The sequence below is a fragment of the Podarcis gaigeae genome (assembly GCF_964106915.1).
Source record: "Podarcis gaigeae genome assembly, chromosome: 1".
NCBI lineage: Eukaryota > Metazoa > Chordata > Lepidosauria > Squamata > Lacertidae > Podarcis > Podarcis gaigeae.
This window is the reverse complement of record NC_139678.1, coordinates 86,261,820-86,285,077: the sequence shown is the minus strand read 5'-3', so window position 1 is coordinate 86,285,077 and position 23,258 is coordinate 86,261,820. Positions and strand designations below refer to the sequence as shown.

Genomic DNA, 23,258 nt, shown 5'->3' with positions numbered 1-23,258 from the left:
GGGACCTCATTTCATGCATACCTACACCACTAAGTGCTACACTGAATTACACTCTATGCCAAAAACACACTTAGATGCAGAAAATATATGAACATTTTGCCACATAATCTACCTAACTTGAAACATTTGTTACAAAATTGAACATGAAAAATTATCTTCCATATTTTTGTTGGGAATTAGTGGGGGAATGTACAAATGAAAAAAGTAAGGTTGCAATTCTAAACACATTCCGCTGTAAACAAGCTATGCTGAACATTGTAGGGCTTACTTCTGCATAAATGTGGATATGTGAGCCATAATCTTACACTCAAATAAAAGCAGGCTTTTGTGAGAGCTACTGTATCACGCAGTGTGTCTGAGATAAGAAAACTCAGGCTCGGGCCCGAAATGCAATCCACCAAGCCTCACTATCTAATCCTTAGGACTCTTCTTAGCAGCCCCGCTTGAGTGTTTTTGCCTGGCTGAAATGTGTCCTAGCATTGTGATAATGCCCTTTGCTTGCCTGGATGTAGGATAGAAAGAACCTACAGTTCTAAGTTAAAATTTACAATCACCAGCACTAGCATATGGTCCTTGGAAGCCTGAGTTAGGAGAGTTATAGCTGTATCTCTATTCCTTTAATTTACTCAGCTATCCAACCTCAAATGACACCTGCTGTTAATAGGCTTTACAGACTTCTCAGTTACCTTAGGGTAGCTGTTAAATGAGAGGCAATAAAGGGGAACAGCAGCATTAAGAAACCACCTCAAGCTGTCGTGTCCATTAGCATGAAGAGCAAAGTTCTATTCTTCACTCCAAATGCACTAGTTTTCAACAACAAACAAAACTGTATGGTACAGCATGCAATTGTGTGTATTCCCACCTGGATCCTGACATAGTACAAGGCACATGCTTACTACAACTTTGGGTGGTTGTGAGAACTGGAACTGAGAAGATACTAAAGGATATGATGGCTCATGTAGCATTACTGCCATCTTGCCTTCAGTTCAAGGTTGTGCCAGCTGCTCACCTACAGCAGTTACTGAACACTGGACATAACTTCCCGATTTTGAGCAAACAATGGCGTCTTAGTGGAGCTGCAATGCATGTGCAATGGAATACTGAATACTATCAGGAAAGACCATAACTAGGGTAATAGCCATCTGGACATAGGCTTAAAATGGCTGCCAGATCCCAGTGCATCAGGGATACCTGGGAAATTGAGAAAGGCGGGGTTTCTGGGTGATTGGATAAGATGAAGAGTTAGAACTTTTAACCCAAAATTCACATATTTGAACCTTTTTTATTAAAAAGACTACAGTTTGCTTTAAATATTTAGCCATAGAATAAACACCGCTACACAGTTCAAAGCCCTCTGCCTTTCCTGGGTGACATCAGCAGCCTCCCAGCCCTTCCTCAGAAGGCCCCTATCATGGAGCATTATGGCGCTGTTGCCACCAAAGGAGAGGAAGACAGCTTAGAGCTTCAGAGAAAAACACAAACATATAACATGCCTCCTGCACCAGAATGGGAAAGCTAGGGCTTCTGGCTGGTGGTAGGGGTAGCAAAATTTGTGGTCAGGACACAATACAAAGGCGAGCAAGCTCCACACTCAGTGCTACGTGGCTGCCCATTTCCAAAGTGCAGACATTAGGAGGAAGCTGTATTAACAGGCATCCTCCCCTCAACATTTGACTGGGGCTGGGCTGGGATGGGGCAGGCAACACAGGTCAGAAACTCTGGAGAACAAGATCATTTTGCATTTCAAGAAAATCATTGCCCCATGACTGAAGGAACCTGAGACAGGCAGCCATCCTCGATACAAAGAGTGGGCCAGTGACTGACTCAGCAAGTGATGAAACTTGAAGGGTGCAAAAGGCAAGAACTGGGGTCTTGCAAATGTGCTTGGAATTGATTGGTGGCCCCTCTTGCTGAGAGGCAGCACCTTCACCTTGGTCATAAACTCTCAGAAGTGCAGTTTAAAATGCTGAGGCCTGCAGGGCAAGCTATCGCAGCTTCAGGGCCTGCATCTGCAAAGCTGCAGTCACTTGTGAGAATGTGAAAGCGTCAGGAATCGCCTGGAAGTGCCCAGCTTGGAAATTTTCAACAGCAAGAAAATGGCCAATTCATGACACTCCCCAACCCACCCAGCTTCTCCAGCAATCATTGGAAAAGAGGCAAAAAATGAGATCCATTACTGGGAGCAAGCAGTATCCACTCAGCCAAGAACGCTATTCCTGAAGACAGACTGATGCCTCTTAACAAAGATACACACCCAATAGGGGGCATCTTTGTTTCCATTTAATTAAAAACCCATTTTATCATTGCAACTTAAAATCAATATTTGAAAGACAGCTAGAATTAATATTCTGCAAACCTGTGCAAGCAGCAATAGGTATCAGGGGCAATAACCACCTTTGGAGGAAAAAAACCAAACAATCCTCCACTCCTATTTAGTCCCTCCTTTCTCCTGAGAACATAAATGGGCACACTACTCCAATTAGCAAAAGACTATAAAGGTGAAACCCCTGAGGTTTCAAAAGTGATTTGAGAGTGGGAGTAGAGTGGAGATAAGCCTAGAGAGCTTGGAGTTGGAGAATGTTCTTCCCAATGTCCCACACGCATCATTCCTTTTCAAGCTGCTCTGCTCTTTTCCCTAAGGCAAGGCTGAGGGCAGCAGAAGATTGTGCTCTGGCCAGGGTGCATCATAGGGCAGAGCTGGCTCAGACAGGCCTTAGAGAAAGGTGACAAGAAGTAGATATAAGGGGATTTTGCTTTTAAAGTGCAGCAGTGGAAGAGGAAGCTTTCAAGTCACTGCAAATTGCTTTGTTTTCCCCCAAGTGGATTAAAGAGCCTGCAGGCAGCCTGGCCTTGGAGTTGAGAATCTACAGGACCAGACTACCCACTTCCTGGAGCCCAAATCAGGTGTCATATTCACAGAACTGAATAAAGGAAACTGGGTTGTAGGGTGAAAGTAAGGGAAAGGGCTAGTGCTCAGAAGTGCAAAAGCAGCTGCTATTCTTGTACAAAGTGGGCAGCAAAGCTCAATTGTGCCCCCTCATCTTGTCCTGACAGCAAATATACTCCACACAATGTCTCCTTTGAAGCCCTACTTCCCCTCCACCCCCAAATTTCTAACTCAAGGGGAAAAACCCAACTCAACCCGTTTTCTCCATACCACCAATCCCTTCTCCCTCTTCCCAACTAAACAAACCAATGTTTTCATAAAAATATTTACAATGAAGACCCCCTGGCACCCCCCTTCATCCAATAAAACCGCTTTCCTTCCTACTGGGGGGGCATGAACAGTGGGTGCGAGCAGCGGGGATATCTAGCTGAGGATGCGGCGTGCAAAAAAACAAAACGAATAGACAAAGACAGACAAATTGCAGCAGCAGACCAAAAAGATTGCATCACCACTAGGAAGCGTGGGCAAGACGCAACACCCTGCTGGGAAGGCCAACACTAGGAAGAGGACTCACTATTCCAGACATAACACTGTGAATGTGGATGTTTTGCCGTCCCCAGTCAGCACAGACCAAACTCTGCTGTGTGTTCACTTGTCCTTCCCTTGCAGCTGCAGAAATACAGGGGAGCAGTGGGACCTAGGAGCTGGGCAAGGATTCTTCTTCAGGAGGGAGAGCCGGTGTCGCTTGAGCCTCTGTCTCTCCAGAAAGGCCAAGCTCTGCATCCATCTGCTCCAGCTCCCTCTGATCAAGCAGCTCAAAATCATCAGCTTCCTCCTCCTCCTCCTCCCCAGGCAGAGAGGCCGCCCCCACCTCCGCACTCTCAGACAGCTGGGCCTGGAAGCTCAGTCTCTCCTCGGGCTCAGTGGGCAGGAACTCAGAGAGAGAAGGCCCCTCGTTGTCCTCAGAGGAGCGGAGCAGGGCTGACAGGGTGTTCTGCACTACTGTACTGATAGCAGTGGTGACAATCTCTTGGCTCAGTGAATCGATGTGCAGCCCCAGGCCTTGAGCAGTGACAGGTTGGGGCTCCAGGGCTCCTCCTGCCACTGCCTGCCCGTTCCCGTTGAAGTGCGTATTTACAAAGTGCAGGGGTGAGGCCAGGCACAGGATGGATGTGTCTGAACTCATGGCTGCTGCCGCCACGCCGTCTTTCTCAGCCGAGTCCAGTTGGTGGGCAGTGTGGGCAGGCACTGCAAACTTGTCATCCTCACTGGGTGGTCCCAAGTCTCTGGAATGAAACTCTTCCACAGAAGGAAACTCTGCCAAGTCCTTGGAGAAGGACTCTTCTGGCTCACTGGGAAGGCTCTGCTGGTCCAGATCTGAAAAGCATATTGGGAGTATGAACATGGCCTCCTCAAACACCCCAGAATTCCCTGTTCTCAATCATCAGTTGCCATTCCAAGCTCAGCTGCCAGTCTGTTTTCTGAATACACTTACTGTACTTGCCTTTGTGTGCCTCCTTATCATCTTATCCTGACCTTGCACAGAAATGTTCTTTCCTATTCTCTCATTAACAGGTCAGTTGCTGCTGTTCTATAGCTGTACTCCCTGATTAAAAGTCACCAACCCCACTATGATCTTGCTACTGCTTTTCTTTCTTGTTCAATCATCTCACCAGAACAAATCTGAGTTGGTAAATGTATGCAGTATCATGCACGTTAATGCTGATGTATGAAAGCTGTGTATCGTAGTGGCTATGAAGAGTGTGTACAAATCAGGAATTCCTTGGTTTGAATCTCACTTTTGTCATGTACTCATTAGGTGCTTTAGATATACCACCACTATCTCATTCTCACTCCTGCCCCCTGCACTACAATATGGGGGCAATAAAAATGTAAGAACAGCCTTGCTGAATCAGACCTAAGCCCCATTTAGTCCTGCATCCCGTTCTCATATGCCTATGAGAAATCCACAAGCAGGACATGAGCGAAACAGCACTCTTCCCACTTGGAATTCCCAGCAACTGGAACTCAGACACACTAGTGGACAGTGAACAAAGCCATTGTGGCCAGCAGCCATTGACAGCTTTATCATCCAGAAATTTGTCTTTTACATCCATCCACATTGATGGCCATTACTATGTCTTGTTGGAACTAATTCCATAGTTTAAACTATGGTATGTGCTATGTGAACCTCCTCTTGTCTGTTCTGAATCTTCCAACATGCAGCTTCATTACATGTCCTCAGATTTTTGTATTATGAGAAACATCTCTCTTTCTCTACACCATGCATAATCTTACATTGCTTATATTTAATTGCATTTCCCATTTTAATGTCTACTTCTCCTTTTGAAGCCCATCACAATTCCTTTCTGTTTTAACCACCCCAAACAATTTAGTATCAGCAGCAAACTTGGCTACCTTATTGTTCACTCCCAACTGTAGATAATTTATGAACAAGTTTAAAAAGCACCGGTGCCAACATCAAACCTTGGTGGACCTCACTTTCTACATCCCTCTATTGCAGGCATGCCCAAAGTGCATTTTGGGGGCCTACTTCGGCCCCGCTGGTAGGTTTAATCCGGCCCCTGTGGCTGTTTATTTCCTGGGGTAAAGTCCTAAAAAAACCTCCACAACTTTAATCCTGAAAAAAGCTTTAAAACTTTGGTTGGCCCTTTGATTGGCCCTCATGGCCCTTCACTACATCAAATCTGGCCCTCTTTGAAAAAAGTTTGGACACCACTGCATTGGGAAAACCCTTCATTAATTTCTACTCTCTGCTGTTTCTTAACCAGTCCTGATCTATAACAGCATGCCCTCTTATTTCACAGCTGCTAAACTTAATCAGGTGTCTTGGGCAAGGGACTCCATAGACAATGGCTTTTTGAAAGTTTAAGTACACTATGTCAATTGGATCACTTCTTTCTCTCTCTCTATGTGCTTGCTGACATTCTAAAACACAGGACTTACCCTTGCAGAAGCCACACTGATTCTGACTCAGCAAAGCTTGTCCTTCTATATGCTTGGTATTCCAATCTTTAATTATGCTTGCCACCAGTTTTCCCAGAAGAGACATTAAACTAACCACCCTGAAATTTCCTGGATTCCCCTGGATGGTTTGCCCCAAATAAGATGATCCTCAGCTTCAAGTGGCATTCTCCCAGCAAACAGCTGAATAGCTGCTCTGCCACCTTTTAAGCATATACAGTCTGGTTCCGTCCCAGCTGAAATGGAGCCTGCCCCTTCTGTACAGGCCTGGCTTGTCCCAGAACATTTCTCAGTGCTTAACAAATCCAAACCTCTCCACCAACTCACCCATACATTGAACTACTCAACCCTGCCTGTCTAGCTGGCCTTGTACAAAGAAAAGGTAGCATTTAAAATAAATCTACTGTGAAGGTCCTGGCTCTCAAGCTCCAACTTAGCTACCTAAATTGTGTTTCCAGCGTTACATGACATTTCCCCACGTCATTGGTGCTAACATGTACCATGGCAACAACCCTGACCTATCATACAAGGCAGCTAGGATAACATGATAACAAAGCTGATGTGCTTCAAAGCACTCTAAGGCACTATACAAACAAACACAATCATACTTAGCATTGCAGGCTGGGGCTCCCTGAAGTTACTCCACCAGGTTCTTCCTCATTGGTAAAGCCTCAGGAAAAGCTCTGCATGCTACTGCAGTGGAATTGGCTGCAACTGCTACTTCTAAGTGTGTAAATGAGCTATTATGGAACAAGATCCAATACTTTGGATTTTCACATACACAGAGATTTAGCAGTAATGATACCACATTACCACTAGCTACTACAACATCTATATAGTACAAGTGTGCTAGTTTCTGCATTAAAATACCGTCCTTTCTCGTTTGCAATTTACACTGCTGTGTGTGGTGTGGGGGTAGGAGGCTTGCAAATGAATAAAAGTTATGCTCAGGGGAAAGGAAGCTCAGGTTTGGAGGCCAGATGCAGCCTTCTAAGCCTCTCCATCTGGCCCTCAGGATTTGGTAAGGCTACACTTCCCACTTCACCACACCCTTCTCTGTCAAAGCCACACCTTTTACCAGCCTGGTTTGTACCCTTCCTTGAGTGTTTTTGCCTGGCTGGGATGTGTCACTGAATTCTGATACTGCCTCTTGCTGGCCTGAATGGAGGAGAGAAATGGGTGTGCAAGTGTGCTTAGAAAGTAGCCTACTATACAGAGGCAAAATTTAAATTTTCTGCTCAGTCCACCAATCACTGGCAGAGAGGAAATGCTGTCCTTGGTCTTAAAAGGTTGACCACTCCTGATGTAAGGCAAGGCTAGGGTGACAAGGAAATGGATTGGTCGAAGAAGTGAGTCTTTTTGGCTTACAGCCTCAAGGACTGCAATCCTCAGTGAAATATGTTGCCTTGATAATGTCAGCTGTTCATCTTAGGTGGGGGAAAAGAGTATAGGGGGATCAAAGCTCAGGCAAGGAGAGCCTAGAGTGGACAGCTAATCCCTGAAGACTTCACAATGCTGCAGAAGAACTTGGGGCTGTTTGTGTGTGGCACCAGTAACCATAGTAAGGGAGCTACTCGCATTCTCCCAATGGCCCGCAAGTTACAGAACAGTCCGGGATGTCTATCATGAATCAAGAAATAATAAAGACACTGGACTTTGCACTGTAACATGTAAAAATATAGTAAACAAGTACATCCATGTTTCCTGGTGAAGACAGCTGTATTCAGGGGCCACTCCAAGTCTGGAAATCAGGAATCAGATTTGATTTTGGTCCTTTTCAGCCCAAAGTTCATCATTCTCATGAATTCAACTACAAATACAGTGGTGCCTCGCTAGACGAAATTAATCCGTTCCGCGATTCTCTTCGTCTAGCGGTTTTTTCGTCTTGCGAAGCAAGCCCATTGACAGCTTAGCGGATTAGTGCTAGAGCTGTCAAGCGGCTTCCAGCGATCAGCTGTTAAGCGGCTTATCAGCGGAACAGCTGATAAGCGGCTTAGCGGCTTAGGAAAAGGGCAAAAAAACCAAAAAAAAACCGCTGGGGGACGCAAGATTTTTTCGTCTTGTGAAGCAACCCCATAGGGAAATTCGTTTTGCGAAGCGCCTCCAAAACAGAAAAACCCTTTCGTCTAGCGGGTTTTTCGTCTTGCGAGGCGTTCGTCTTGCGGGGCACCACTGTACCCTTCATATCCTAGTTTTCATCTCTGAACACTCTAGAAGGGAACACACAACTTGTACTCTACCACACAGTGGCCCCAAATAATATGCAGCATTTGGGTTTGGGGAGTAAGAAAATGGCACCTTCAGACACGTCAGTCAGCTGTGGTGTGGTAGCTCTGGAGACGGTGAAGCCTCCACTCTCCAGGATAGAGGCCTCCTCATCGGAGAGCTCAGAGTCTGTAATTGACAATGCCAGAGCTGTCTTCTTCACATCCACCTGCAAAAAGGAGGAGCGTGAGGACATTTTTTGTTCTTGTGGCTAAAAATCTCCACCTTACAGTGGAGCCACTAGGTCCCACCTGTTAGCCTAGAATCTCTGCCATCAGAGTCTGAGCCAATATTAACTTGGATTTCAAAGAGGGATGCACTAAAAATATTAACCTTTTACTGAATGGAAACAATGCATGGATTATCAAAAGGAAGGCTGTTCCAATTACAAAAATTAGTTGTAAGATTAACTGTAGAGGAATCAGTGACTTGGGATTCTGCCATCTTATTTTCCGGATTTAAAATTGGACATGCTGTTGTGTCTTAAACATTTAACCCACTTGACCCACTCTGACCAAACAGGAATTTGAACCCAGATCCAACATACCAGGTTGGTTATATATCTAATTAGTGCTGGCAATAATGAGGAAGAGCTATCCTCCAAGTCTAACTCTTCCACCTAAACCCTGAGAGATAGAGTGATTTTGGCTCTGAAAAGAAAGGTTGGAGAGTCAGAAGTTGGAGGGAGCATTTGGAGAGAGATGCCCCCAACAATGCGAACCTCACCACTCCTCTCTGTCCCCCTGAATCTGAAGTATCATGCCAAATTTCCAGGACAGGCATCAAGGGTCAGGATGGATCTACTAAGGGGCCACACTTCAGGAGTGGGACCACTGACGAGACACCACTGGACCTTCTCCGCCTCTTCATCATTGCAATCTCCTTGTTCACCTGCCTTTTGCTGTGGTCAAGACCACTGGGAAAGTGAGGAGGGGCAACAGATGCCAATACCTGCTTGTTCACTGGCTCTTTGCCCAGCAAGCACATAGGTGGTAACAATGACAAAAAAGAGCAGACCTGCAAGTTCTACAAGTTCCTAAGTCAGCTTGAATACAGTAGCCTTTATGAAGGGAACAAGTACAAGATCTCAGACCTTCCAACCCTGCAGGCAAACTCACATCACTTGAAAGAAATGAATTATTAGGAATGATGCTCAACACCAACATGCATCCCTTCCCATGCTCTTACCACTGGAGAATACCCAGACAGCTCCGCCTCACTCTCACTTTCAGTCTCTGCCATCGGCTCATTGCCAGCTTCGGGCTCACTCTTTCCTTGACGCTCTGTTAGAAAACATATATAAAATGCTTAATGGGACATCAGTCAAACTAGTCCTATAAGAAGACCAGGGGAATATTTTATCAGAAGCTTCATACAGACCGTGCTTCCTCACAGTACGGTGGTACCTCGGGTTAAGAACTTAATTCATTCTGGAGGTCTGTTCTTAATCTGAAACTGTTCTTAACCCACAATACCACTTTAGCTAATGGGGCCTCCTGCTGCTGCCGCGCCGCCACCGCACAATTTCTGTTCTCATCCTGAAGCAAAGTTCTTAACCCAAGGTACTATTTCTGGGTTAGCGGAGTCTGTAACCTGAAGGGTCTGTAACCCAAGGTATCAGTGTACCGGACACTAATGCAAATTAAAATCCAGCCATCTCCAGTGATTTTGGACCTCACCCCACTGGACTGAATGCTCCTAGCTAGCCAGCCCAGTTTCTAATTTTTACTTGCTGGGACTTACACCCTGCATCCTATCATCAAAAGCTATGCATTTCAGGTACTGTGGAGCTGTTGTCTTACTTTTCTTTTCGTGTTTAAGATGCAAGGTATCCACCTTCATGCTATAGTCCAGTTTCATCAGAATGGGCTCCAAGCGTGTGTACATCCTCTGGATAAGTTCATGGTACACCACCAGCGGCCACAGCAAGATACTGAGCACTGGAGACAGTCCAGAAAGTGTTAGAAGCATATATTCTCAGAGACAAAGAAGCAGCCAATTTTCCCAAGACTACTCAGTGTCCAGCCCTCCACCAGCTGCGCCTCATTAAATTCAATCTGTGTCCCTGTTCCCCACAAGGTGTCGGAACTATTATGTGCTTTTAATTTCTTTTAAATGAGCTGGATAAAGAAAATTCCTGGGCATATGCTTAGTTAAGTCACATGTCTAGTTTTAAGGGATAAAACAGTCCAGTTATACTCACAGACAATGTAGGAAATCATGATTCCAGGAACATAGTGTCCTACTATCGCTAAGATCAAGCATCCTGAGCAGACTCTGGCACAAAACTGGAAGTACAAGGCAAAAGAAGATAGAGAAGAAAGGTTTAGCACAGAATAAGCCACCTTTGCAATGGCTCAAGAGATGCCTCCAATCCCAGAGAACCTTGTTTTAATTAATAACTGCTTGTATTCACCACACAGCCATTTTGCATGCTTTGTGCATCTGCCATGCCAGAACGATGGGCTACTCTTTTTCTCCCGGGTGCTGCTGCCAAGTAGTGTTATAACAGAGCCGGGTGGGGATCCAGAAGTACCTGCAACAGCAAGCTGCATGTCTGAAAGTAACTGACAAATGGGCAAATAGCTGACTACAAGAGGAAAAAGCCTGACTTTTTCTATGCCAATCCCAACCCTCTGAAAGGAGTATGTGTTTGATTCACTATTAAGGCTGTCAATGGAAATGGAAGAAATTTCCCACTGGCAAAAGGTGACTGGAACAGATTTCAGGACTTCCCTCATCCTGAGATAAAATAAGGCCCATACATTACTTCCCTCTCTACCTGCCTTCCCTTTAACTGATCTTGACTATATAATATAAGGTAATGCTTTCTCCTCCAAGGACAGGCCATTAATTAATCAATAGAGAGAGCTGCTTGCCATCTATGCTCATAAATCCCAGACACCACAGCAAGAAAATCTGAATTCTGCTCAGGGCCAGAACTGCTCATTTACTGCTTATATGGAGCAACTGCTGCAAGCAACAATCTCACATTTCAATGCAGGAATGAGGCCATCACATAGAAATGCCCCTCTGCAATGAAAGACAAATGTCAAGAACAAAGTTGCAACACAAATATATCACATTATGCATTTTGGATTACTAAACAGAACTGGGTGACAGCGGAGGAAAAAGAAACAAAGAAATGACATCTACAAAGCAACATCAACACGTATGTGCAGGCTAAGGGTATGTCTGCCCTCAGCTGTTTTTCTCAGGATAGTTTCTGGAACACACTGTACCTTGTCTGTACTGGCATACTTGATTAAAACCCTACTCCCATTTTTTGTTTCCACATATATTGTGAAGAATACTTTATTCCCTTAAAATTGCTGTTTGGAATACGTTTACACCACATGCTGTTGTGTATGCACATCCTTTCTTAAACTGAAGCAATATCCATGTAGAAAAATAATCCAGTGTGAAGCAGCCCTAAGTGCTAGGAGCAACTGTGAGTATGTATTTGTATTTGAATATATGTATCTGAATATGTATGTATGTATGTATGTATGTATGTGTTAACAAGCCACGGCCCAAAGGCACCATGGGGGAAAGTAGCCATGTTCTAGGATTTTTCCTGAGAGGGCCTGATGACTCCCAGCTTACCTTAGCAGGGTTTTGCCTCTTGTATTGCAGCAGCTCCTGAAGGTACAATCTGAAGGTAATCCAGCTCTCTGCCAGGAAACGACAGAGCTCTGGGACACTTAACAGGTGAGGCTGTGCTCTTGCCATCTCACTGTCACTACAGGGATGGAAACAATGTATCAGTACTTTAGACCTTCCAGGTACGCTTGCCACAAGCAACAGAGAATCACTTCCTGCAGGCAGTATTAACAGAAAGCTATCAAAGTTGTTGTGGAACAAAGTTATGGCCAAATGTTGACCTCTTTCAGTTGTTCCATATGTGCAAGTAATTCAGCTTGCCTCTCCCCCTCATTGGTTCCTCCAACTTCCCCAGAACCAATTTGTGGGGTGGGGGAAAGAGAGGAGGGAAAGCCACAAGCAGAGTTCTTGAGCAGGGCTTTCACCAATGGGGCTGGTTAGGTGAAGCCCACCCAAAAGGGGCATGATTCAACTAACTAGTCCTGCTAATAGGGACTTGCACAAGAACCTCTGCCTGTGGAATAGGACTCCCTCCCCACAGGGAAATTAGCACAGGGAAGATTAGGAGGCCCTCCCAGACCAGGGGCTGGGGGAGATGGGGGATTGTTCTGTCTGAGAAACTGAAAAGCTTGTGCTGATGAAATGACTACCACAGCACAACTGTTAATTCCTTCCTACATTCCTTTCTTGGAACCCCATGCCTCCTAAGCCTCAGGTGGCATTTTCAGGACAGACATCCATCCAGTAGGTGACGACTACAATTGAGCGCCTCCTCTTGGCCTTGAAATGCCATTAAATCCTGAGAAGAAGGCATCCATCCATCCGACACTTCCAATTTCTAGAAACTGAAACCAGAACCAAACCTGACCCCATTAAGGAAGGGAAATGAGTAAGGAGCCCTACAACCCATTTGGGGAAGCACTTTTCAGGTCATAACACAGGTCAAAATACTGAGTAAAAGAAAGCAGGCAAGGCAGAAGGGTGGCAAGAACCATCTCCGCTATGAAGACAATACAGAGCAAACCTACCTGTCTCCTCTAGGTTCCTCCAATGGCTGCACTGTAGGAGAAAGAAGAAAAATATAATTCAGCTAAGCAGTAAGTGAAGTGTGACAGTTTAAATGCTAGAGGTTACTTCCTTCAGCAGCCTGGCTGTGATGGGATGATGAGCTGCTTGTGCGTAAAAGCTTAGTCCCTCAGAGTTTGCCCAGATTAGCAAAGCTCTGTCTGTAGCGGAGCCCCTTAAGCATGGCTCCCTCAATCGCTGGCAGAATCCGACAGTGGGCGTTTGCGGAATCTCTTCCAACATAAAAGCTCCTTAACGGAAACGCGTCTTCTGGACTCTCGGCGTGACAGTTTCCGGCGAGGTGTGGGTGTCCCTATAGGAGGTCCTGAAACCTCCTCACTGTTTTCGCTAGAAGTGTCCCAGAGCCATCCCTCCGACTCCCTTTCCCTCGGAGCTCCTTTTCTCCCCCTGCTGGTTCCCTCCTCTGCTGTTAAGTCTCTCCTAACCTCCTTGAGCCCTTCCACCACCTGCTCGTCCGATGGCAGTTCCCTGACACTGGCCTTCAGCACTTAGAGGATGATAGCTCACTTGGTTAGAGCAGGGCGCTGATAACACAAACCTGCAACCTTGGTATTATCAGCACCATGCTCTAACCACAGAGCTATCATGTTCTATGTAGCTGTGCACACACAACTACAGAAGATCTGCGTTGTTTGATGTCCCAAGACATATGCCAACTGACAAAATTGCAACAAGGGAAGGGGGAGTTCTGAAACAGATCACAGTCCACCTCTGCTGAGGAACTTTCTCATAGCTCTGGCCAACAGGTTTGAATAGTAACATATTTTGCCAGTAAGCAATCTCCAAAGTCTGAGCAAACTCAAAAAACAGGTGGGGAGGGTGCTCTGGGCAGGGTTGTTGGTACCAAATTTGATATGTGAGAATCTCAGGTAGCTTTTTGTATTATTTCCACAAGCGTTTCTCTTATTCTTGTGTTTAAATATACACTTTGGAAAGAGACAGGGATCACATAAAGTTCCAGGGTGCAAAAGTACCTGTGTCCTCATTCCAATGTCACCTCAAATCACACTTCTATACATGCATTTGGCTTTTCCTCTGCTGTACACCCCACACTCATCAAAGAGGCCAGCACTTTGAACAAACTTCCTGAACTAATTCAGATGTAATCAAAACTGAGCAGGTATATGCTACATCAGGCTTCCTCAACCTTGGCCCTCCAGATGTTTTTGGCCTACAGCTCCCTTGATCCCTAGCTAGCAGAACCAGTGGTCAGGGATTATGGGAATTGTAGTCTCAAAACATCTGGAGGACTGAGCTTGAGGAAGCCTGTGCTACATAAACCACACATTTACTCGAATAACTGAGTATGGGCACAGGATTGGAATTTTCTTGATGTAGAAGTTGGATTGCCTTGGTACACAGTATGAAGAAACCTTGGCTTTGGTTTCTTGAAAGCAGATTTGTTGGGTGTTTATCTTGGTTTGGATGTGTTGAATAATTTTCTACATATAGCTGACAGATGAAGAATCAGAAGTTCTCATTTTCTCACCCCCCTTTTTCTTCTTCTTTTTTCTTCATCTTGTTTTTCTCTTTTTCTTTCTGTTTTGTGTTTTTATTTAGGATAGTTTTTTAGTCTTGATAAAAAGATACCTGACATCAATCTTTGTATTTTCTTCCAAATTTCAATAAACTATATTATGTGAGAGAAAAAAGAAACCCTGGCTTTACAAAGCCACTCAGGAAGCTCCTTAAAATGTGACCTTTGTTTGAGCCCAGTTGTAGAGAAGATGTGTGAATAAGCTCTTTTGCATTAGAGATTTGAAGCTAGAATTCAAAGCTCATCAGATATGACTATCTAGTGTAGCTGACGTGCTATGCTGTTATTTATAATGTGCAGTCAGCTGCACACAGTCTGTACAAGCTACAGCGCTTGGGGCTAACTCAGGCCTTTCCCCTGGGCCACATACACAGAGCTGACAGGCTGGTGAATAGAGCAGTGGAGCGGCGGAAAGCAATCTTGTTAAGTCTGTGACCCAGATTCCAGGCAATCAGCCCTAACATAGGGAGCCAATCACCATCTTCCTCAGGCAGCAGAGATTCTGGTCGGTACTCAGGCATTGCAGCAGCCACTGCCCACATGAAAAATCTTGGGCCCATTTCAGGAGTGTGAAAAGCTACTATTGTTAACACAGAAGCCTGGCTGTAATGTTTGTTTACGGCAGCTCCAAATACATGGGCTACTGTGCTTGCCTGTTATTTCAGTACTGTTGCTTGACAGAGTGCTGAATCCAGGCATCATGTACTGGGGCAGCAGGAACGCAACTGTTTACACCACGCCGTTTTGTACCTCCTAATGCACCAACAAGGAAGCTAATGCAGCCTTTGACTTTGTTAGCTCTGGCAGGGGCATTGTGCTGCTCACTTAACAATTGCTTCACCTTGTGTAGCAGTCTTATGGGCCTGAAAGATCACACAGAAATCTCAGTCCACTGCAACAGCAAGTTATTAATCTTGAATCCTCAGTGAATTTCTCAGTACAGTCTCTCTATGAATTTGGCTGTATTCTGCATATGAAAAATGTTCATCATGTTCAGAACTGCTCTTCTTGGTCCTTCAAACAGGGAGGAAGCTGCATTCTTAGTTAATGATACAGCTCCAATACGATTCATAAGGATCACAACAGACTCCGCCTAGGATCTAATCAGGATGACTGTGTCAGTTATGAGGGTCAACATTAGATGTGTCTTGGATAGGTGGCTTGTCAGTTGATCTTACATAAACCAAGTTGGATAGTAGTTCTGCTCACCAGGTCGTTTAACAAAAGTAGGAAGAAAATAACCCTCAGCTCACCATGGCTGGCCTACTATTTTGTCTTATGTAACCCCACAGCAACTCTACTCTTTGCCAGCAGTTATCTGGAACAAAACAGCCTTAACTTAACTCAAGTAATATTTAACATAAAAATAAAATGATGCTGATCCTGCTATTCTACAGGAAATTCCTCCAGCACAGGAAGATTAAAGCAGAAATCCGTTGCTAAGAGTGATATTACTGGTGCTTTGCATCATTCTGTGACATGGGAAACCTTCCAAAAATCACAAAGTGAAACTGACATGGTACACCTTACTGCACAAGTGGAGTGTGTGATCCAATTTTCTAGGCTGCAATGTTTTTACAAGTCCTGCTTGAACAGGGCACCTAGGTCTCTGTTTTTCTACACCACTCCCTGCCAGTATTTTGTTTAGGGTTTGATGTCTGGGCACAGCAGGGTTGATTAAGTCAATTCAATATTAAATCCAGACAATAGACTCCCTCCACATGCTGAGCTCATCAGGGGTATCTTTCTTGAGGATAGTGAAGGAAAGACATTAGACATTGTAGGCCAACACCACATAGTTGCCTGGTTCTCACTCAGGCACTCATGATACCACCTATTTAATCCAAAATTTGTTAAGACTTGCAGGCAGTTACATCCACACTCCTTAAGATCTAACTGTACAAAACAAATTGCTACATTTAATCTTTCAGCCAAACAGCATTTCTCACATGACTGCCCTCAACAAACAGAAAGGTGCTCTAATGTGCATTCTCAACATGAGCAGAAGCAAAGAGATGGGGGGGAAAAAAAACGCCAGCAAATATTAACCAAGTGCCTTTAGTCCAAAGAACTCCAATTACTTGCTACTTTTTATTCAGTGTAGTACAGCAAAAAGGGGGGAACTGTTAGTTCAAGGCTTGATCAGCAGGAAATCACAGCAGGACAGGAAGCAATGAACTGAACTTGCAAGAGTGCAAGAATCAACCAAGATTATCCCTGCTCCAGAACTACACCACTTCCTTTACTTGTACAACCTTCACTACTTCACTTACCTGAGAAATCCAACAGGAATTGAGGCTTCCATCTCTCCAACAGGAGAACACCAATAAAGCCCATGCTGAGGAGGAATAGAGGACGCAACGAAGTGGAGGAAAACAGCCTGGAAAGTTACAGGGACAAAGACATAAGTTAAAAGAGGCCATCTCACACTCACTCATTTCACAGAAATTGCTGAAGTACCTGCACATTTTACCCCATAACTTCCTTTCTAGGAAGACTACAGACTTACTTACTTATGAAAGCTCAGTATCTGGGGCATCAGTTAAAGCCTTTGCAGGTGCCTTGGCACTCGTCAGTGGCCCTTGATCTAGGCCGGGCACAGGCAAACTCGGCCCTCCAGATGTTTTGGGACTACAACTCCCATCATCCCTAGCTAACAGGACCAGTGGTCAGGAATGATGGAAATTCTAGTCTCAAAACATCTGGAGGGCCGAGTTTGCCTATGTCTGATCTAGGCCATATTGTGCCAAATGCTAGAGTACATTTCAAAGTTTTCAAGGTCCAAGTCCAACACTATAGACCAGTGTCGTATACAATGGTACCTCAGGTTAAGAACTTAATTCGTTCTGGAGGTCTGTTCTTAACCTGAAACTGTTCTTAACCTGAAGCACCACTTTAGCTAATGGGGCCTCCTGCTGCTGCTGCTGCATCGCTGCTACACAATTTCTGTTCTCATCCTGAAGCAAAGTTCTTAACCCAAGGTAATATTTCTGGATTAGCGGAGTCTGTAACCTGTAGCGTATGTAACCTGAAGTGTATGTAACCCGAGGTACCACTGTAATAAATTTCAGGAGGAAAGTCATTACTGAAAGCAATTTCCACTTGGATGACATAGAAGATAGTTCAGAAAGAGGAAACATCAGTAAACATCATGTGCACATTGGCACATGTCTGCAGAAGTTATTTTCCAAAATGACTGTCTGTCACTCTGCTGCAGCACCTATCTCATGAAGAATGACATCCATAAAATTTATGTCAGATTATAAATTTTTAGGTAGTCCAATGATAGCCAATTTTAGAAATTATATTATTCTAATATAACAAATAATTAATAGCCAACAAATGTAGAAAAGAATAAGGAACTGGGTTTGTGCAACCCAAACTTGCTTTGGACCACCACAATGGTTATACCCAAGTTGCATTTGGTCTAGCAACACAGTGCTTGGACACAAGAAACTGTGTGGTGTGAAACTATGCCAACGACAACCAAAATGTGTAAAAAAATAAGATGGAACTTAGGAACCACCAAACCATATACTCACACATCCAGCAATAGAGTTGTACATATTTTGACAATTATTGGTGTAGACCCATGTAATTGATAGCACCTTGCTACTCCAAAAAGCATTGGACCTGACGTGATTCTATGCTGTCCGATAGAGGGTACCATCCTGCAGATGTGGGTATATGATTTGTGATATACCAACGTTTATTGCATCCCTTCCCCAGTTCTTTATTCTTTTCTACGCGTGTTTGGCTATCATTGGCAATGGCTTAGACCAACACATTTGACAGTGTCCTGTGTTTAAAAAACTTGCATTAGATATGAGTCTATGAGTCTGTCATCTCTAGATAACATTATCCTGCATGTGTGGATCTATGATTTGGGGTGGGACGCGGGTGGCGCTGTGGGTAAAACCTCAGCGCCTAGGACTTGCCGATCGCATGGTCGGCGGTTCGAATCCCCGCGGCGGGGTGAGCTCCCGTCGTTCGGTCCCAGCTCCTGCCCACCTAGCAGTTCGAAAGCACAATTAAGTGCAAGTAGATAAATAGGCACCGCTTTCTAGTGGGAAGGTAAACGGCGTTCCGTGTGCTGCTCTGGTGCCGGTTCGCTGGAGCAGCTTCGTCACACCGGCCACGTGACCCGGAAGTGTCTGCGGACAGCGCTGGCTCCCGGCCTCTAGAGTGAGATGAGCGCAGAACCCTAGAGTCTGTCAAGACTGGCCCGTACGGGCAGGGGTACCTTTACCTTTAAACCACAATTTGAGGTGGAAACACCAAGTTCCTAATTTTTTTTTTTTACACATTTTGCCTATTATTGACATAAACACACTGAACGAAAGTGTTGGGCAAGAAATGAATTAATGCACTCTGACAAAATATACTCTTCTGTTCACCCAAAGCTTATTGTGGGAATGGGATGCGCACCCCTGTTCCTTTTTATTTTCTACCTATTTGAGCTATCACTGGCAGAAGTTCACATCCTTGAAAGTCTTGTATACAGCTTCCAACTGAAATCTATTATAGGCACTGGATTTCTATGCATCGGACCATGAGTGTACAGTTTAGAGACCTGTACTCTGTGTAATTAAAGGTTTAAAAATTACAGGCATCCAGTCAACTAGAAAAATGATGTTGGTGGCACCTAGTAATTTGAAATATATTAGCCCGAGCATGGTGGGTACCTAAAAAATATGCTGCTGGCTTCTTTTATGTTATGTTTTCTTCTCTTTCTAGCCCTGTATGTATTGCTGTTTGAGAATTTTTCTTCTTTTAATGAGAAAATATTTTCTGGCAGGATCTTTCTCCCTTCTCTTAAATTGTTATTAAGTAGTATAACAAAAAACATTTCTAGTTTAAATTAACATCTCCACAAACTGCAGTGGTACTAGAAGTGTACTACCAACCCCTGCTTGACTCCAGCCTGTGAATCTGCTCTGCTGACAGTCAGCTCATTGTCTGCAAGAGTAAACAGGATGTTTCCCCCCCCCCCCAGCTGTATGCTGGATTCCACCACACGGGCTTGTTCAATGTTGCTGTGTGCGCAGAGGCAGGATAGGCAGAAAACAAGGAATGTGCTAGCACTACAGTTCTCATCCACCGCAGGCTTAACAAGAGCACAGCTTGTAGGGCTTACTCCCGCCTGGCACATTGCCAGGGGTTACTACTAAGCTACCAGGCCCAAGCTGGGGATAGTATGAACCATGTGGGTTGTACACAGTGAGTGCACAAATTCTAAGTAGAAACACTCCTGGGCGAGTCTCCAATTATCTGCAGCTGCTAGTAGCAGTCCATGTTTATCACAAGCCAAGTCCTGGAGGCGCACTTGGCACCACCCGTGCGTCAGGGAGAGGTCTGTTTATACTTTGAGAGTGAAGAGGGAAGTCTACATGACGCTAAACCCAACCAATGTTAAGTCCCACATCCTAAGCTTGTGACTGCAATCCTTGTTAGATCAAGTGTAGAAGACACCACAAAATATGCCTCAAAGCGAAGCCTTCTTGGGTCCACCAGGGACTTTATCAATCCATGACTGCACTGTGGCCAGGGGCAACAGAATTTCATCCATACAAGACCAGCAATAGTCTCAGACAGACAAATTTCAAGGAGGGAACCCCACTACTGACTCATGCATGCAGCTTTTCTATACTCTTCTCTATAGCTCATAGGCAGAGTACATGTGTGGCATGTAGAAAGTCCAATGTTAAGTCCCTGCTATTGTCAGTTAAGAGTCTCAGGGACTAGGGCTGGGAAAGTTTTTGACTTGCGACTCTAGAGTTTTTTCTGCCAGTGAAAGTAGTAGACCATTGACCTGCTGAGCCCAGTACTGACTCCCTGTAAAGTAGATTCTTATTGCTGAAATAAGCAAGTAATCCAGGGGGAAGGGTGTTGAACTTACTTTTTTACCCCTAGACATCTGGGATGAATTTTAACAATTAGATAAGCAAAAGTTTGCTACAGGAGGGTGCAATCATTTTTTCACTAGACGTCTGGACCCAACATCCTTCCACTCCCAACGATAATTATAACTTGAGGCACCATTCTGGATTTGTTTATAAAGGATATTGAAAACTGCTCCAAGTAGTGCCAAGTAGGAGCAAATGAAAGTTTCCCATGCTTTCCTATCTTTTAAATCACTCATGTCATCTCACAATTTTTGCAGATCTACACGAAGAAGCAAAGATTTTATGAGTTTCTTTGACTAAGCTTTCGGGGTCCATTATTTTAAAGTCATCTACCTCCCTTCATAGTGCACAGAAAATTGGTCCCAGGAAAGAATATTTAGAATTGCCACTTTTCTCATACTAATGAAGAACCACAAAAGAAGGATTTACATTGCTTTTATGATTTGTTGTTGTTTCCAAACAGAAGCTTCTAGATTGCTAGAGAGTGATACCAAAATTGGGCAAAAGTATGGTGTCCAGAGATCTGCTGGTTTTAAAGGTATCTAGCAGTTCTTTTCTAACTTTCAGAAGATAAGGCCAAGAATCCAAAAGTCAGAGGACATTTAAAGGCCCATCTGAATTACTTTGGGGCTGCAGTAGTGATCCAGACAGTCATACAATCTTAATGCACATTCCACCCACTATCAATTAGCAATTCATCTCAGTGTTCCTTCACATTGCTCTTACTTCTGGGAGAAGTGCTGCTCTTTTCAGAATGACTCCAACTTGTGGGGGATGTCCCTGCACACCTGTGCCTCCTTTAAAATAGGATAATCCTTGGCCATGGAGAGAATTCACAACCAAATATCCTCCATTCTCAAATGCTTTATTGCTCTTATCAACTTTGATCTTTTACACATGCACTGTGTAGTTTTACCTGTTGCAGGGCCTTTCCATCACCACTGCATAACTACATTTTACCAGATCTCTCCCTTGCAACTACCACTCAACTTCACAGCCCTAGATTCCCTTCCACAACTGAAAATTTCTTACCCATTCCACTTTCCTCCATTCCTCATACTAGCCTCCCAAGTACCTTTTCCCACAATTCCCTAACCTCAAGAAACCTATTTCCAAATGTCCCAACCAAAATCTTTGCACAAATTGTATGTGTGTTTTGATTGATTTGGGGAGTCCTTGGTCCAAGCTCCAGCTTACTGACTTGGGCAACTGATTATTACTAAGCTCAACCAACCCTACAGGGTTGCTAAGAGAATAGCCAGAGAAACCCTATATATGAAAACCTGAGATCTTTAGAGAAGGGAAGGGTTACATACATAAGTTAAACATAATCACATGGGGCTATCAACTTATTCCAGAATAATGCATGGCAGACACTCAGAATGAAACAGAACGGCTATTCCTGAGCAATCCTACCCTTGACCCACATCAGAAAACGCTACCCTAAAGCTGCCCACCTCACATCATACTGGCAACTCCTGTCCCTTAGAAAGCTTCCCTGCAGACAACTGGAAGATTATGAGTAGCACAAGGTTATTCACGCTTACTCAGAGGTAAGTCCAACGGATTTCAATAGGGGTCTACTCCCAAGTAAGCACGCGTAGGAAAACAGCTCTATGTGGTATTAAATTTGCAGCAGGATAGGTGACCCTAAGCCCGGGGCTCTCTTGCAGCCTGGCCTGCTTCCTCTCGCCAAGAGAGAACCGGCCGCCCAGCTGAAACCACGTCAGGAGCATCCACGACCCCATCTACCTGCCGGCTCTACTTTCAGCCCCCTTCGCGCGGTTCCTAACCGCCGCCGCTGCCACGCACGCGAGCAACACCCCCTCCCCGCGCGCGCGCTACCTCCTGGGGCCCCATCCTGCGCCCCCCTACCCCCCCGGACTGGCCTCCGCCTCCTCTCACCACAGAGCAGCTCCAAGCGCGGCGGCCCCGGCCAGGCTCTGGGGCGGCCTCTCCCAGACCAGCAGCCGCTGCACGGCGGCCACCGTCGCCTCCCAGCCCCTCAGGCGCCGCCTCAGGTGGACGGCCAGAGCCAAGACCTCCTGCTCCTCCTCGTCTTCCTCCTCGCCTCCGGCCGCGCAGCCACCGGGCACTGGCACCGGCTCCCCTGCCTCTGCCGCCGGGACATCCAAGCTGCCGCCGCCGCCGCCGCCGCCGCTCGCCATCTCTTCAGCCACCGATCAGGAAGGGGCGGGGGAGGAGCGAGGAGTCCTCCTGACAGCCGCGGCCGGAAGTAGCCGCAGCAGCCATACAGACGCCGAGGCAGAGCGACTCAGCGATCACGTGCATCGGCCTCGGAACGTGAAGCGGGATGTTTTCATGCGACACGCATGCGCAAGCCGCTCAGTCCCTCCTATTCAAGAATAGAGATAGGAAAAGTTGAGAGCCGCTACTATTCGGCTTCCTGCAGAAATAGAAATCCTAGGGTTTCTTTTGAGGCTGTTTCAACCTTCCGCTTCCAGGGCGAAAAGGAAAAGGCCGTCTATTGGAAAACCATGGAGAAATTATAGCTACGAGTGGGCTGCGGAGTATGCCCGCCGCTCCCTTCTAAAAAGAAAATAAAAACCAACAAAGAAGAGACGGGTCGTATTCTTTTTTAACTCAGGTTATTTCGTTTGGAAAAAATGTCTGTGTGTGTGTTTAAAGAAGGGTTTAAAGAATTGCTCTGCCAATAGTAACACAATCCATTGTCCTTATATTGCAGGTGGGGGCTATGGCAGTGACAGTGGCTTCTGACAGCTCGCAGCGTAGAGGTGGAGCTAAGACGAAACATTTCTCACAAAAAATAAAATAAAATACATGCCTCACAATACTGCAGCATTCCAGAACCTATATTAGCACAACATATTAATTAGGGCAACAAAAATGTCACAAAATGGCATGCAAGCTTTTGAGTTCTCCAGACGTCTTCATCAGGCAAAATGGTAAACAGCAGGGTGGATGGGAGAAAATGTAGACTGGTAGCAAAGCCACAAGGTATCTTGCA

General features: G+C 45.2%; 1 protein-coding gene across 3 annotated transcripts; it reads right to left on the bottom strand.

Moving 5' to 3' along the window:
* Positions 1-1,262: 1,262 nt before the first annotated feature.
* Positions 1,263-22,860, bottom strand: RETREG2 (reticulophagy regulator family member 2). 3 transcript variants are annotated; one of them, XM_083743870.1, is made up of 9 exons: positions 22,175-22,860; positions 16,637-16,743; positions 12,769-12,799; positions 11,744-11,879; positions 10,341-10,425; positions 9,940-10,077; positions 9,326-9,420; positions 8,171-8,306; positions 1,263-4,264 (listed from the first exon to the last, which is right to left on the bottom strand). In XM_083743870.1, the coding sequence occupies exons 1-9, from the start codon at positions 22,435-22,437 to the stop codon at positions 3,585-3,587; spliced, it is 1,671 nt and encodes a 556-aa protein (XP_083599996.1). In that variant the 5' UTR covers positions 22,438-22,860; the 3' UTR covers positions 1,263-3,584. The 3 variants fall into 3 exon arrangements, with proteins under 3 accessions (XP_083599996.1, XP_083599998.1, XP_083599997.1); XM_083743872.1 differs by lacking the exon at positions 22,175-22,860 and adding an exon at positions 21,727-22,043; XM_083743871.1 differs by lacking the exon at positions 22,175-22,860 and adding an exon at positions 20,996-22,034.
* Between the last annotated feature and the right edge of the window lie 398 nt (positions 22,861-23,258).

What these genes read in the sequence shown, in the direction of transcription:
- RETREG2 (XM_083743870.1), bottom strand. Translation starts at nt 22,437, where the DNA reads ATGGCGAGCGGCGGCGGCGGCGGCGGCGGCAGCTTGGATGTCCCGGCG. An exon ending in AGAGGCAAAACCCTGCTAAG is followed by an intron (nt 10,426 to 11,743) that starts GTAAGCTGGGAG and finishes TTGTACTTCCAG; the next exon opens with TTTTGTGCCAGAGTCTGCTC. An exon ending in GCTGACTGACGTGTCTGAAG is followed by an intron (nt 4,265 to 8,170) that starts GTGCCATTTTCT and finishes TATGCTTTTCAG; the next exon opens with ATCTGGACCAGCAGAGCCTT.